Below are 14,987 nucleotides of genomic sequence, written 5' to 3'. Positions count from 1 at the left end.
CGGGTGCCATGATTGTGCACACATTATCGGGAAGGGCAAAAGAGCTCAGGGTCCGGAATATAATGCAGAAATCTTGTTTCGTCTGGGAGCCACTTGGTTTTCAAGAAGGAATGTCATTTTCCCTGCTGGGAACACTTCGGTTTCTAGGTTTCCTAAAGGACGTCTGCTCTGTTCCCTCACTCCTTACCTCCTCCTCTGTCTTGATGTAGTTAGCTCCATCTGGCTGCCCTGGACTCTTGTAACTGTGAAATAGGAAAAGAAAGTACTTCAGTGACTACTGATTTATCATATTAATGCCAACTTGAACGTCGTTTTCTTCACTTAAGACAGGCTTACCTTTCCCCATTCTGTTTATCGTTGATGAAGTAACCACGTCTATATGCACAGCAGATGCCCACTGTTATCAGGGCCAGGACAGCAAGGACAACCAGAACCCCCCCAATAATCCCGCCGATGTTCAGGTCATCTGGAGAAGAGGAGGTTTGAGGGAAGAGATGATACACACCTGTCTGTTCTTAGAAAAGACCGCCATGATCCCACTGTGCCTCCTTCCCTCCTCTCTCCTTCCACTCCCCACTCTCCCCTCATGCCTACCCCAGCAGAAGAGCAAAGTGGGAACACTATACTCCTTCTAGCCTGGAACATACAGGGCCCCATAACCCCTGGTCTCACTTTTGAAAGTGTTACCCCAGCCCCTGGCCCCATTAAGACATTAACCACAACCCTGCTTAGAACAAGCCTAACGTGTTGACTTTAGCTTACAGGAAACCACAATGACAAGGAGGGGAAAGAGGAGATAGCTGAGACATATAGTCAAAACCAGTTAAAACCAGTTGAAGGCAACATGGCAGCCTGAACTTGACCAGACATAGACCCTGCGGCTTATTATATGCTCATTGTAATACATTACCATGCTATATAACACACCCACCGGCGCCATGACAGTTTACAACTGCCATTGGCAACAGCAGGATATAACTAAATAAGGAAAGAGGTGGCACCCTTGTTCCCCTGAAAAGCCGGCCAGTTCCCTGAATACCTATGACTGTTCCTCCCCTTCATTACTTTGACCCCTTATAACAGCTGCTTAATCATCCCAAGAGCTGAGAGGTTGATTTGTGAACATAGTTCCCACTTCTCCATTCTTTGGCCACTGAATAAAGCTTGCGCTGTTGAAAGCTCAGCTTCGGTTTCATTTCAAATCTGCAACACCGAACAGAAAACAACCCCCTGAGGAAAAAAAGCGCTGATTGTGGGTTTGAGGCCCACTGGCCCTGAGCTCTTCCTTGGGTCCCCTCTGATTGTGGGTTCAAGCCCCACCAGAGAGAAGCAAAATTGGTAACAAAAGTACTGAAACCTCTACACTTCAAATGCTGTTATACTTAAATACTGTAGAGAAAGGGGCTCATCATTGTACAAAAGGCTTACAGATCCTCTGGCTAAATCCCTGAGAATATTATCAGTGGAGGAAATGGTGAAACTATAAAGACATTATTAGGGGCCAGGAGTCCTAAGGAATAAAAAATTACTAATTTCCAGGGTTTCCCTTTGCTGTGGATTAATTGGGGGGAAGACAGCTAGTTTCAAGCAGTACTTAGAACTAAAAAATACGAGGTGAGACTGTCACTTTTCACTCCACCGGCTGCCTGGCCTCATATCCATAAGCCCTCTTAGAGGAAACCCCTTCACCCCTCTTGTCCTTTCACTGTGCAAAGGTACTCTGTCCCCTTTGGTGTCAGTGCACTGGGGGCTGTTTCCTTCATGCAAATAGAAATGCAGTGGAAAATATGCAGGGGATATATCAACAAAAGCCAACTAACTTGGAAGTTGTTAAAATAAAATAATCCCTTATCCTAGTGCTGTGGTTCTCAAATTTGAGTGTACACTTAAAAATCAACTTGAAATTCTGATTTTAAAATGTCAATTCCCAAGCTCCATCCCTAGAAAATCAGTAGGTCTGGGGCAAAGCCCAGGAAACTTCCTCCTGCCCTACAGCAGTTTCCCAAACTCAACAGACGAGAAGAATTACCTGGAATGCTGTTTTATAAACAGACATTTCCAGACCTACCCTGGAGACTAGTCCCGTATGTGTGAGGTGGGGTCCTAGAATCTGTACGGGAAACAGTGCTCCCCAGTGGCTCGTAGAATCAGGCAAGCCTGGTGAACACTGCTCTAGGGGTGGCTGCATGGAGGTAGAAAGGAGACTCAACAAGCTCCCCAAGAGACTCTGACATACCCCATCTGCCCCCATCCTGCCCTCAGCACCTCACCTTTAGAACCAGTACCCTAGAGACAGCATCATCACAGAAAAGTAAAATTACTGGGGCTAAAACTCTGGGTTTCAGCTTACTGCAAAATGGTTATAACTGGATAAACTTCTGGAGACCATACACAACCTTATATTTTGATAATTCTATCAATACCAAAGAAATGGAGTTTATTAAACTCAGTTAAAAGTTACAGGATTAGCCATGTTTCCAACACTAGAAGACTCTAGAAGGAGATAAACATATTGCAAGGACCCACTTATTAGTCATTTGGCTGTTACTCAGAACTTTCTCATCTTTCAATGTACCCAAGTAGATTTTGGTGGATCCAGTCATCACTGGAAGAAATCTGACCCATGGCAGAAAACCTGTCTAAATTGATGGTCTCATATTAAATTTAAAATGTCCCATCTACTTGCCAGTCTTTGGATGAAAAGACTTTGAAAAGATGAAATCTTTTTTTCAAAAAGTCACTCACAGACTTCCATCTCCTGCTCCTCACACTTGGCCAAGCCCGCGTCATTGGAGGCAATGCAGGAATAGCGCCCGGAGTCTTCCTTGTGGACAGCGCTGAACACCTGTTTCAGGAAACTACAGGTGAGCAATGAGACCCAGCAACAAAGCGGACCTCTAGGGATGGGAGAGCAGAGGTTGCCACCCCCGCCCCCCAACCTGCTAAGTCCGGAACATGCTAAAACATCTGCTCGTTTGCTCTTGGTTTCCCTTCGGCTTCTCGGTCACTGTCCAATTCCCTGACATTCTTTTCTGACTCTCTTGCCTAAGAGCTCCCAATGAGATCCCCTTTGGTATTTGGAGATATCAAAGCCTAGCAACATCCAGAATGAGATGCTGACTTGACTTCTATTCAGGAAAAAGGACTCTGATCACAAGTGTTCCTGAGGCAACACTTTGGCAATACCAACACAGGGGATCCCACTGTAACCTGGCTCATCACCCAATGTGCTCGACACAGCCCACATCAGGAGACCTAGACAGACCCAGAGCCTGTGGCGTGCTGCAGAGGGCAGTGTGTCCTCTGTGCAGGACCAGTCTGGTTTCATCTCCTCCCCCACCACTCCCCACCACACTGGGTTATTCTGAAGCAAATTCCCAACACACTGTCTACATAAACACTTCAGTATGTATCTCTAGAAGATAAGAACTTTTTAAAATCATAACTACAATACCATTATCGTGCCTAAAGCAATTAACAATTCCTTAATATCAAATATCCAGTAATCAAATTTCCCTGGTTTCTGATGATTTTTACAAGTGGTTACTCAAATTAGGACTCATTACATTTGTTTAATATCCCTCTTCAGTCACTTGTACTCTACAGGTTCCCTTCTTTTGTTTTACTGCTTTAGAGATGATTTGTTTATAAAAGGAGGGGATGGTCATTGTTCCTGTGGAATCTCCACCATGATGGATTCTTAGCTCCTGTCTTACAGAGCTTCACTGTCTCCCCTAATAACTGTCCTTTCCGAAATAGGCATCCCTTGCCCCAACAAAGAGGTTTGCATCCTCACCTCTTAGAAGAGATCTTACCAGAGTGCCTGTTTCAGAGTTTAGGAGAAAAGAGGAATTTCGAAATCTGGGGTGGGCTCTGGAATCTGTGGGCAGTGGCATGTTGTTGCGATACCAGCTGTAATGAGGCCGGGGGTAGCCTTCGCTCTCCTGGCAGTGCAGCACTGCTGACTTGCCTACCGGTACAGCCTTTGGTACTCTGCACACCGGAGTTACTGGCTTCACTGTAGCAGAAATACAGTTGGTATTTAAAATCAGCAACATGGCTCTATTCTTACCAAAGCCCGTAACAAAGCGGCTCCAAAAACAAGGAAGCCAAGCAAAGATTCTTGCACCACTGCCGTCCCCAGGGTCATGCCTGCAGACTGTGGTCTGGGGCCTGCACCCATCCCTGTGGTTCACCTCCCCATGTACAATCCCACCACGCGTTTCCAATGCCTCCACCTCCCTGAGGAGCACCCCCGACAGCTCGACAGCTCGTGCACGAAAGTGGCAGAAGCTCCACTTCCCTTCTCACCTTCCACCCCTACTCAGGCAGTCTCAGCTCTCAAAAGCTCTCCCTCCCTAAGTCGTGTGACACCCTCAGGGATGCAGCTCCAGGAGAGGAAGTGAGAGCTGATCGTTTTATTCTGCAAACAGTCCTGAGGCCTGGAGGGCATGTGTTGACTCCACACGGGTTCCTACCCTGCACAGACCATGAGGCTGGAGGGGACGTGTTGTAACTCCTACCTTGCACAGTCAACTCAATGACAATCTCATCAATTTCTTTGCGGTCATTTCGAGCAACCACCTCACAGCGATAAAGGGCCGAGTCTTTCCGGGTCACGTTCCAGATCTTTAGGGAGGTTTTCCCCAACAGTTCTGCACGACCTGCCAAGTCTCCTACAAAAAAGAAGACACAGGGCACTACAAGACTCTTTGAAGACATCTTCACCACTTGAAGAAGGGGGTTTCCAAGGCCAGTGTGTGATGCCTCAGTAAGAAGACTGCAGACTGGTTTCTATTTTATTCCCACAGAACAGAGGTGAATGCCCTGAGGACACCGAGCACCAAACAGCACCTGGTGTGTAAGGACGCATTACAGCTGTCTCTGCTGTTAAAGCAAGGACCTCATTTCCTTTTCATCATTCCCAGCTGGGATTCCCCAGAAAAGAAAAAAATCAAACAAAGAAAACAAACAACATTAAAAAACAAACAGCATTCCACAAATGGTGCTGGGACAACTGGATACCGATGTGCAAAACAACAAAGCTGGACCCCTACCTCACACCATATACAACAAAAACCTTCCTCTAAGAGCTAAAACCATGAAACTCTTAGGAAAAAAATAGACATAAATTGTCATGACCTCGCATTAGGCAAAAATTTCTTAGATATGACCCCAAAAGCACAAGAACAAAAACAAAAATAGTTATATCGGCCTTCATTGGACTTTCATAAAAAATTTAAAACTTTTATGCTTCAAAGGACATAAGCAAGTGAAAAGACAATCCACTCAATGGGAGAAAATATTTGCAAATCATATATGTGACAAAGGACTAGTATCCAGAATACAAAAATAATTTGCAACTCAAATAGACAGACAAATAACCTAATTAAAAATGGACAAAGGACTTAAATAGACATTTCTCCAAAGAAGACAAACAGCCAAGAAGCAAAAGATACTCAACACCATTAGTCATCAGGAAATGCAAATCAAACCACAATAAGCTACCACATCACACCCACTAAGAGGGCTATAGTCAAAAAGATGGACAATTACAAGTGTTAGTGAGGATGTGAGGAAACACACTGCTGAGGGAATGTAAAATGGTGCAGCCACTCTGGAAAACAGTTGGGCAGTTTCTTAGAAACAACTATACATTCAACTACCATATGACCTAGCAATTGTACTCTTGGTCATTTATCCCCAAGAAATGAAAACTTCTGTCCACACGAAAACCTGTACATGAAGGAATGTTCATAGCAACATTATTGATAACAGCCAAAAATTAGAAACAACCCAAATGTACATCAATTGATGAATGGATAAAAATGTGGCATATCTACAACGGAATATTATTCAACCAAATAAAAGGGCTATAAAAGGGAATGAAGTACTGACACATGCTACAACATGGATGAACCTTGAAAACGATATGCTAAGTGAAAGAAGTCAGTCATGAAGGACCACATATTATAGGATTCTATTTACGTGAAGTGTCCAGAACAGGCAAATCCACAGAGATGGAAAGAAGATTAGTGGTTGCCAGAGGTGGGGGTACAGGGAATGGAGAGTGAATGATAATAGACATGGGGATTCTTTTTGGGCTGATGAAAATTTTCTGGCATTTGATAGTGGTGGTGGTTGTACATCTTTGTTGAATATACAATAACCACTGAAGTATATACTTTAAAAGAGTGAGTTTTATGCTATATGAATTATATCTCAATAAAAAAATTCAAAGTATAAAAAGACACAGCAACTCTTTCAAAGAAGCAGGAAGAACCTGGAGAATGACAAATAAGGGAAGGAGTTAGAAAAAAAAGACACAAAAAAATAAAAACTAATTATCACTAAACTTGTTGACTGGTGACAAGTATAGGAAGGATGTACCATAATATAATAAAAACAGCAAAATGCTGATGATAAGAAGATGAACATTTCCAAAGGCATTTCTAATAGGAAGGTTTGTTATCCAGCTGTCATTAGTAGAAGGATTAGAATTTCTACCATGTAACCATGTAAGAAAACAGTAAGTAGAAGTCTATCAGGGTACTTCTGATACAGTCCTGCATGGAGGCAAGAGAAGAGGCCAAGTAGATTACAGTTTCCCTCCAGCCCTCATATTCTGTGTGGTAAATACTCTCCCCAGTCCTCTGGCTAAGAGTTGTTGAATTCCCAGAAACAGAAAGTTCTTGAAAGAAAATTCCCACTTGGATTCTCTACTCATGAAAACTGCATGTACAGGGTTTATCGGGAGCAGCCTAAGTTGCCAGAGAAAACTGACTTGTTTTCTGAGAATAACATTTCCATCTCTTCAAAAATAAGTGGGGGGAGGATATCGGTGGGAAACAAAACTATGTTGAAAAGCCTCTAACTCTTGATAATATTAGGACCCGAAGCAGAAAGACGGCTTTAGGTTGTGTCCACAAACTCGCTTTCCCTTCTCTGAAACCTCAGCTATCAACTGCTCAGAGAACTCTGAAGCCCCACTTCTAACTCAGCCACATTTGTACCTCAGGTGCGCTTCTTCCCTCCGTCAGAATGGAGGCGATGCTGCACTTCACGTCATCCGTGAGTCCTTCCTCTCCCTCCCTCGCCACAGCCAACTCTTACCACTCCTCCTCTTTAATGTCTCTCTACAGTGCCTCGGCCTTAGCTCCACCAGCAGCTCCCTCCTGGGTTCTGCAAAAAAATTCTAAATCGGTGCCCCTGCTCCGAGTTTTGCCCATCTCCAATCTCTTCTCTATGAAGCAGCCAATTCGGTCTTTCTAAAGCATAAACGTGATCACGTCACTTGCCCTTTAAAATCTTTCAGTGGACTCGCAAGACACTGCCCACTCTTGCCTGGCATCCAGCGCTTCTTGTCTGTCCCTGGCAGACCTCTCCTGCTTCATCTGGAGGCACTCCTCCCTCCAGCTCCCTCTCGAAGCCCCAGCTGTGCTGGAGAACTTGCACTTTCTCCAAGCTACCTTTTGCTTCTATGTCTCTATACACACCATTCTTTCTCGCCCAACACCTTTCTCCCCCACCCCAAACCATCTTGCCTGGCTAACCAGCCTTTCTTCCTACCTCTGCCTAAGATGTCACCTCTGGGAAGCCTTCCCTGATCATCCATCCTGCCCCTACTTCATGTAATCTGAGGGCACCCTGTGCTTCCCGCTGTTCTAGCACGGGGGTAATACCCTGCTAACTGGTCTAGCACATGCTTTCTCCACATGGTGTGCTTGGCACACAGGATGCTCAGTAACTGCCTGCTGTCTCCTCGCTGCTCCATATCAAACTGCTGATTAACTCACATCGCCAACATCATGGATCGTGATAAGAAGATGGCCTAGGAAAATGTTCACTCTGATACCTCAAAAAGATGGGTTGCAGATAAATTAAAACCCTAACTAATGAACTATTATTTGTTGAAGCTGGGTGACAGATACAGAGGGTTTAATATACTATTCTCATCACTTTTGCTATGCTTGAATTTTCCATAAGTAAAACAAAATAACCAATCCTGGCTACAGAGGCAGGAGCAGTCAGAGGAGTCTCTGGCCACAAGTGCATGCTTGGGCCTTGTGTCCAATGGAGAGGACCACAGGATCATACCCTGAATTTTGTTGTCAAAAAACACATATGTAGTTTGCTCATCTTGAATTTTCTTCCATTCAATCCTGGGGTCATTTGTCTGTGAATCCATTATGATACAAGACAGTTCCACACCTAATAAGCAAAGGAAAAAAAAGAATTCTCAGTGAATGTGGCACAATTTCAGGTTCACTTGTAAACCTAGACCGTGCAGGCTGTCTCTAGCTTGAGAGAGGTCTTCATGCAGATTAAAAATCTAGCTATCACCCGGCTCTAAGAGACTTTAAGAAAAGATGAATTTTGCCAGAAAAACAATAAAGATGATTAGCAAGGACTTTTACTAAACAGAGTACAGGCTCCCCCTTCATACTCTGCTTTTACATAAGAAATTTCTTTGTTGTGTAAGTATAAACCCAGGGCAGGAATCAGATTTTAGCCAATATAAAACCTGCAGAGTCCCCACTGGCCTGTGGAAGCAGTGCTTCATCGACACATGTGCCCATCAAGGCACTGCTGAGCAGCCACCCACCTGAACATCTCCTGGCACTATATGTATATGTATGTCTGTCCTGCGTTGGCTGCAAGACTACCAAATGTCCATTAGATGGTGCTCCTTCTCCTAATAGTCTCCCTTGTACTTACTTTCAAATTCCTGTACCACTGGGTTTCGGTTGCTGGATTTGAGATTCACAGCCCCTATCAAGCAGCCTAAAGGAAAAAAAGACAAGTAAAATCAGAGACAATGCAACTATAAAACAGCAGAGAACCCTCGGACTGAGGTCAGATTTTTCCCTTCTATGTAGGCTACAACCACTAACCATAGAGGACAGAAAAATATATTCCAAAACAAAGTCTCTTAGATAAAGCAAGCTGACTACTTTCTCTCTCAGTCTGACCTTCACTGGGAAGAACCAAGAGAAAGAGCAGTCCTGAGAATTCACTCTCCTTCTCAGTCCCAGGACAAAGCCCCTAGAACTTGATCGACTTTTCCTCTGCAAATTTCCTTCTTGCTTACAGTCATTGTTAATCCTTTCAACACCCATCATCCAGACACACATGGGCCTTCTTCTTGTCATTCCTCCCTCCTACCTCTCCCCTCTCCTCTAGGCTTCAAATCCAGCAAAGGCACTCTCAGTGGATTTCATGCTGTCCAAACTCTTGGCCTGGTACTTTTCCTCTAGGATGGCATCAACACTCTCTGGGTATAGTTATCAGCCGGGTAAGAGACCACCTCACGGTATTAGCCATGTATCTAACCCAGTGATTCCCATCCATGAAAAGTTTTCACCAGTCTTTGGTAAAATGAGAAAAATAATAACATAATTTTCATGAAGCTCAGTTGAATGAAGCTATGGATGAAATCAAGATATGCTATTTGCATGGTAATCCCTTTCAAAACTAGCATCTGACTACCCACGAGTTTCAACAAAGATCAGAAACTAGTTCATCATGGTCTCAAAATTTCTTAACTGATTTTCTGGGAGAGAAGATCAAGTAGGTACATTGACCACCTACAAAATGTCATTCTTCAGCTATACTTGGCTCTAGGAAAATATGCCATCTCCAAAGAAGGCCTTCATACATAAAACCCTTATTAAGGTCTCTGGATGTTAGCTTACTATACCAGCTAAAGAAAATGTGCAGGAAGACTTGTACTCTAAGCTGCTTTATAACTCCTTGTACATGCGGGGGGCTGCAGGTCACAATAATCCATTCTTTTCCTTTTTTAAGTCTTATTTAATGATACAGCTATATGTATACATTCCCAGTATACATTTTGATCCTTTCCTTCTTACTTAGTAAGACTTCATTAATTATAGCAAAAGCTTTAAAGAATCTAACAAAAGGCATGAAAATTAGAAGTATAACATACCTGAGTTGCTGTTAGTTTCTAAAACGCTCACTGTAGAAGTGTATGTATTTTATGTTATGTATATTTTACCAGAATAAAAAAAATTTTTAGTGATGATGTTGACGATGTGGAAAAACTGGATCACTCGTATAGTTTATACATAGAAAACACTGTAAGGATACAGGGGTGGAGCAGGGTCTCTCACATTCGATTGTAGATGTCTTACCGTGGTAAGAGTACCACGTTTAGTAAAGGAGAAACTCTTTATGTCACCCTGACTCTGATTTTCTCTATTCACAAACCTTCAGTTGGGTGGAACAGCAGACTCTCTACCTGCTGCTGATGTCTTTTAGAGAGCCCCAAAGCAAAACCTGAAAACGTTAATGTTCCGTGAAGTGCCAGGAGCACATAGGCCACTGCAAAATTAGTCATGGTCTCATAAGTATTCTCGTTGTATACTTTGATCATGAATGCAGTTAGCCAGTTGATTTTTTACTTATGTGTTCATTAAAAGGATTTGGGAGAACTTATATAAATTTTTTATTTAAGTTTAAATAGTTATTAAGTATGTAATTTCTGGTATATTGTTAATGTTTACACTTGAAAATAAAACTGTTATTTCACCTTTTTTAGTGTATCCAGTGGATTCCAAATGCCATAGTGAGTTGATATTCACCATCATCATTTTAGAAAAAGACAAGTATTTTTACATTTTAATGTTGAGGGGAGTCTCAAATTTGGTTAAGAGGTTTTGAATAGAGATAAGACAACTACATGTATCTTAGATCCTGTCTAAGTCCAAGACTCAGTAATATATTCCTGAGCAGGATGAAGAACAGAGTGGCCAAATTATAGTTCTGTGAGCAAACTGAATTCAACTAAATGGTTTTCTGGAAAACTCAAGGAAATCTAATCTAGAATATAAAAAATGCATATTGATTTGTTCAGAAAACACTTCTTGAGTACCTACTAAACATCATTCAGTGCTAGAAGGAAGATATGAAGATGAATAAATATAATACTTGTTCTTTTATACTAGAATGTAAGCACGAGAGCATAAATTTTTACTCATACATGTATCGTCCCTAAATTTAGGCCTGTATCTAGCATATATTAGGCACTGAATACAAATTGCTGAATGAATGGATTCTCCCAAAGAGCTTCAAGTCTGATAGAGAAGCCAAGATAGATATGAAATTAAATGGGAACAAAACATGTGAAAGATGCTGTAATGGATTTCCCTTTGTTCTCTTTCCAAAAAACCCTTTGCTCAGCGTTAAACAATGTCATCTCCATGTGAGTGTTGTGATAGCACTGGGATTCAATGTGTGCGCAGCTAAACTCCAGCAGCCGCCATTTCAAGGCTGGCTTCCAGACCCCATTTCCTAACTGGGTGTTAGGATCTTCTCCCCAGGCATCGGATAGTATTCCAGATGGGTTAGTTATGATGTCTTCAAGTGTTAGGTGTGTGCTTTCCAATCCTCATAGCACCATTCTTTTACACAAGTTATTACTGTATCTTACAGTGGGATCCTGGGCCATTGGGGATGGGCAAAGTAAGGGATTATAAATATTTATAAATTTAAGAATTGTTTAGGAATAGGACAAAAATTCTGAGGAAGGACTCTCAGTTTGGGACCTTATTAGACCTAGGGCCCAGCTGTTGTGAATAATCACTTAAGCTAAAGCTTCACTTGCTTGAAGTGCTCTTCTATTCTTGAATCTTCTTGGGACATAGTCTTCTAGAGTTGGCACAAGCAGCTGCCGGTGAAACTTATGAAGGGTAATTGGGCAAGAGAAGTCAGGCCAAGCTCACTTTAGCAACTGTTACGTAAGTGGAAATATACAGTAGGTGACTTTTTGAGATTGACTTTTTCATTCAGCAGGATGCCTTTTAGATCCATCCAACTTGTGTCTAACAGGAGTTCATTTCTCTCTATTGCTGAGTAGCATTCCATGGTGTGGATATATCACAGTCTGTGTAACCATTAACCCACTGAAAGACTCTGGGTTGTCTCCAGTTTGGGGCTATTATGAATAAAGCTGCTGTGAACATTTATGTACAGGTTTTTGTATGAACATGTTTCCATTTCTCTGGGATAAATGCCCGAGTACAAATGCTTGGTCATATGTTGTTTCATGGTTAGTCTTTTAAAGAACCTAACCGTTTTCCAGAGTTGGGCTGTACCAAAAATTCATTACAGGAAAGTTTTTTTTCTAAATTCTTTTTTTCTTTTTTTTTAACTTAGAAGGGTATACTGGACCACTCTGTACTATCTTTGCAACTTCCTGTGAATCTATAATTATTTCAACATTAAAATGTTGCTCCTGGGAGCAGACCTACACCACTCATCTGTCGGTGGCCATGCTGTGGCGGTGACTCACATACAAAAAGAGGAAGATTGGCAGCAGATGTTAGCTCAGGGCAAAAAAAAAAAAAAGTTTGAGAATTCCTTCTCTACAGTCTAACCACTTATTTCCCAAAAGCTAAATGACATTAAGGTGGTCCAAAGGCAAGGCTATTCGATAATGTTATCAGGGTCAGGATATCTCCAATATATTGATGCTAACTGTATCACATTATTACAGAAAGAAAGAGAAGTTACTGATATTCTTAAGGCTCAACAGCTAGGTACTATCAGCAGGACCTGGGGAGGAAGAGACAAAACCAGGATTCAGAAAGGTTATACATGGGACAGATTTACTTCCAAACACATGCCCCATGCCATAAATAGTGGGGTCGGACACAGTTTTTTATATAGGAAGACCTGACCAAGAAACTGTGACTCTGCTGTCTGTCCTAGCTCTCTCACAGAAATCCTGAACCATCTCCATCTGTACAGTCTCCAGACCAACCCAGCAAAGTGCCCTCCTCCACAGAGCTGTGTGCCCTTGTCTAAACTACATGAAGAAAGAGCCTGAGGAACAAGGCACTACTGGGGAGAGAAGTAACCGAGCTGGGAATCCAGCCCTGAGGATGCAGAAACAGAGACTGCCCTAAAATAAAGAGCACAGGCCCTTCCCAGTCAGGAGGTTCCCTCTCTGCTCCCAGAAACAGATGACAGAGACATGTACATAAACAAAACTGCAGGGCACTGCAGCACAGACACAGCAGAAAAAAACAAGAGAGAGATGACGGCAGGGATGGAGCACACTGTGGCCATTCATCTGCATATGAGTCACAGCCTTTGACATCAGCCTTTGCCTCATTTTGGTTAGGGTGCCCAAGCACAGAAAATGCAGAGTAGGGAGCCAGAGAACCTTGGGGTCAACTCCTAAGTTCCAGTATCACTTGGTTAAGCAACTGGGCTCGAGAATGAGAAGCATCCCGCCCCTCTGGACATTGGTCTACAAGGAAAATACACCCTTTTCCTGAGAAGACAAGGATGGGCTGCAGAAGGGATGTCATATGGAGTATAAATTTTCACATACAAGGAGCCAATCAGCAGTGCTCAGAGAGAGAAAAGCAGACAGACATAGAGAAGTGAGACCTTTAAACTCACCAAGAGCATTATTTTGACATGTAACAAATGTGATGGTAAGCTGCTTCTTGTAGTTCAGTTCACTATTCTGCTAAAAAGGGAGGTGAACCCGTTAAGGTACTTTTCTCTGAACAGGACTGTCAACCTAGCCTGCAGGATTAATGCCTAATGTAGAGAAAAGAACACAGCAGACACTGTCCTTCCTCCCACCAACATTTTGATAATTAACACAGCAGGAGGGAACTAAAGGGTGAGGAGACAGTGCTGCCGGGAATTTAATGAACAATGCTTTCTTCTGAGTATGGTTGTCTCACAGCACGCTCTGAACACTAGTTAAGCCTCCCAGCATTCCATCGAGGTAGGTAAGGATGACTACACTCTTCCCAGTCAGGGCCTCACGTCCTGGAGAGGTTCATGTTTAAAGCACAAAGTAAAAACCAGAAGCCAGGAGTTCTGACTTCTAGTCTCTACTTCCCTGGTCTATTTCATAATTTTTCTTATAAGAAGAACATTTTATTAAAATCTATCTAGAACTAAAAGAGACAAAAACAAAAAAGTGTAAAGAGGATGTGGAACTAAAAGAGAAACACGAATCAGACCGTGAAGCCTAAACTCATATCCCATTGTTCTACCGAAACCCTTTCTTAGATGAGTTTGCAAGGGAAGTGGCCTTAAAAAAGCCTCTGGAATGATATACAGATGGCACCGGCATCTTCACCACAGCCAGCTCTTCCTTCCAGGGAAGATGTGAAGTGAAGTTAAGGGGGGAGTGGAGTTAGCAGGCACATGGGAATGATAAGGCAGGAGAGGAAACTCTGACGTTCACAATGGCCTTCCGAGCTCACGCAGGCTCCTGGATTGTTCTCTGAAACTACTGTGTTCTTTGTTTCCCCTTCCTTTTCCTAATCTGGAACGATTTTAGCAGCTGTGGCTAACAACTGCAGTCACTTATTTCAAAAATTCTGCCAGGGTCTGAGGATCTGATGCCAGATCGCAGTGCTTGTTTAAATACCATTTCCCACCCCACCTCCTCAGCCCCTAGAGCACACACACCTTGAATTCTAACTCAATGGACTGGGAAAGGCCTGGATCTGTATTTTCTCTAAGCCTCCCAGGTAATTCTCATGTACAGCCCCATTTGGGGAACCCTGCTAAGTTACTCATTATGTCAGGGCCCAACCCCAAATCTAGAGTTGTGTTCACAGAAGTACAGCCCTATTGTTGGCACTGGATGATGCCTGCTTTCCTTTACTATTCTGAAGAATTATTGGTAATAAAATACTTCTAGATCCTCAGACAAAAGGAACTAATAACAACATAAAATATTATCATTAAAAATTACATTTAAACCGTAACAGATGTTGAGGTAACATTAGTGTCAGCCCACAACTCCCCAACTCAGTAGAGGCTGGCACACTTTGATTCACTCTTCTAAGAGCCTTAGCATACTGCACAAGCATCCTGAAGCAGAGTGCGAGTCCACGAGAAACTAAATTCCAAAGGTGACCATTCAGCCCACATCCAGACAGACCAAGGTCTCACAATGCAAACTACCTGTCTGTTCCTCTTGTGGAAAC

The 14,987-nt window shown here is 42.8% G+C and overlaps 1 protein-coding gene across 6 annotated transcripts in view; it reads right to left on the bottom strand.

The window, feature by feature from the left end:
- Positions 1-14,987, bottom strand: part of JAM3 (junctional adhesion molecule 3) — a 70,731-nt gene that overhangs the window by 2,852 nt on the left and 52,892 nt on the right. For all 6 annotated transcript variants that reach the window (XM_087433949.1, XM_087433948.1, XM_087433947.1 and 3 more), the window contains 7 exons: positions 8,719-8,784; positions 8,098-8,211; positions 4,524-4,676; positions 3,816-4,018; positions 2,746-2,845; positions 337-466; positions 188-242 (listed from right to left, as the gene is read on the bottom strand). In XM_087433949.1, the coding sequence (XP_087290075.1) occupies positions 188-242; positions 337-466; positions 2,746-2,845; positions 3,816-4,018; positions 4,524-4,676; positions 8,098-8,211; positions 8,719-8,784 (821 nt within the window). The remainder of the gene's footprint in view (positions 1-187; positions 243-336; positions 467-2,745; positions 2,846-3,815; positions 4,019-4,523; positions 4,677-8,097; positions 8,212-8,718; positions 8,785-14,987) is intronic.

This window comes from Ceratotherium simum, chromosome 7 (genome assembly GCF_057802395.1).
Source record: "Ceratotherium simum simum isolate JZ-2026a chromosome 7, ASM5780239v1, whole genome shotgun sequence".
Lineage (NCBI taxonomy): Eukaryota > Metazoa > Chordata > Mammalia > Perissodactyla > Rhinocerotidae > Ceratotherium > Ceratotherium simum.
This window is presented reverse-complemented; position numbering and strand designations above follow the sequence as displayed.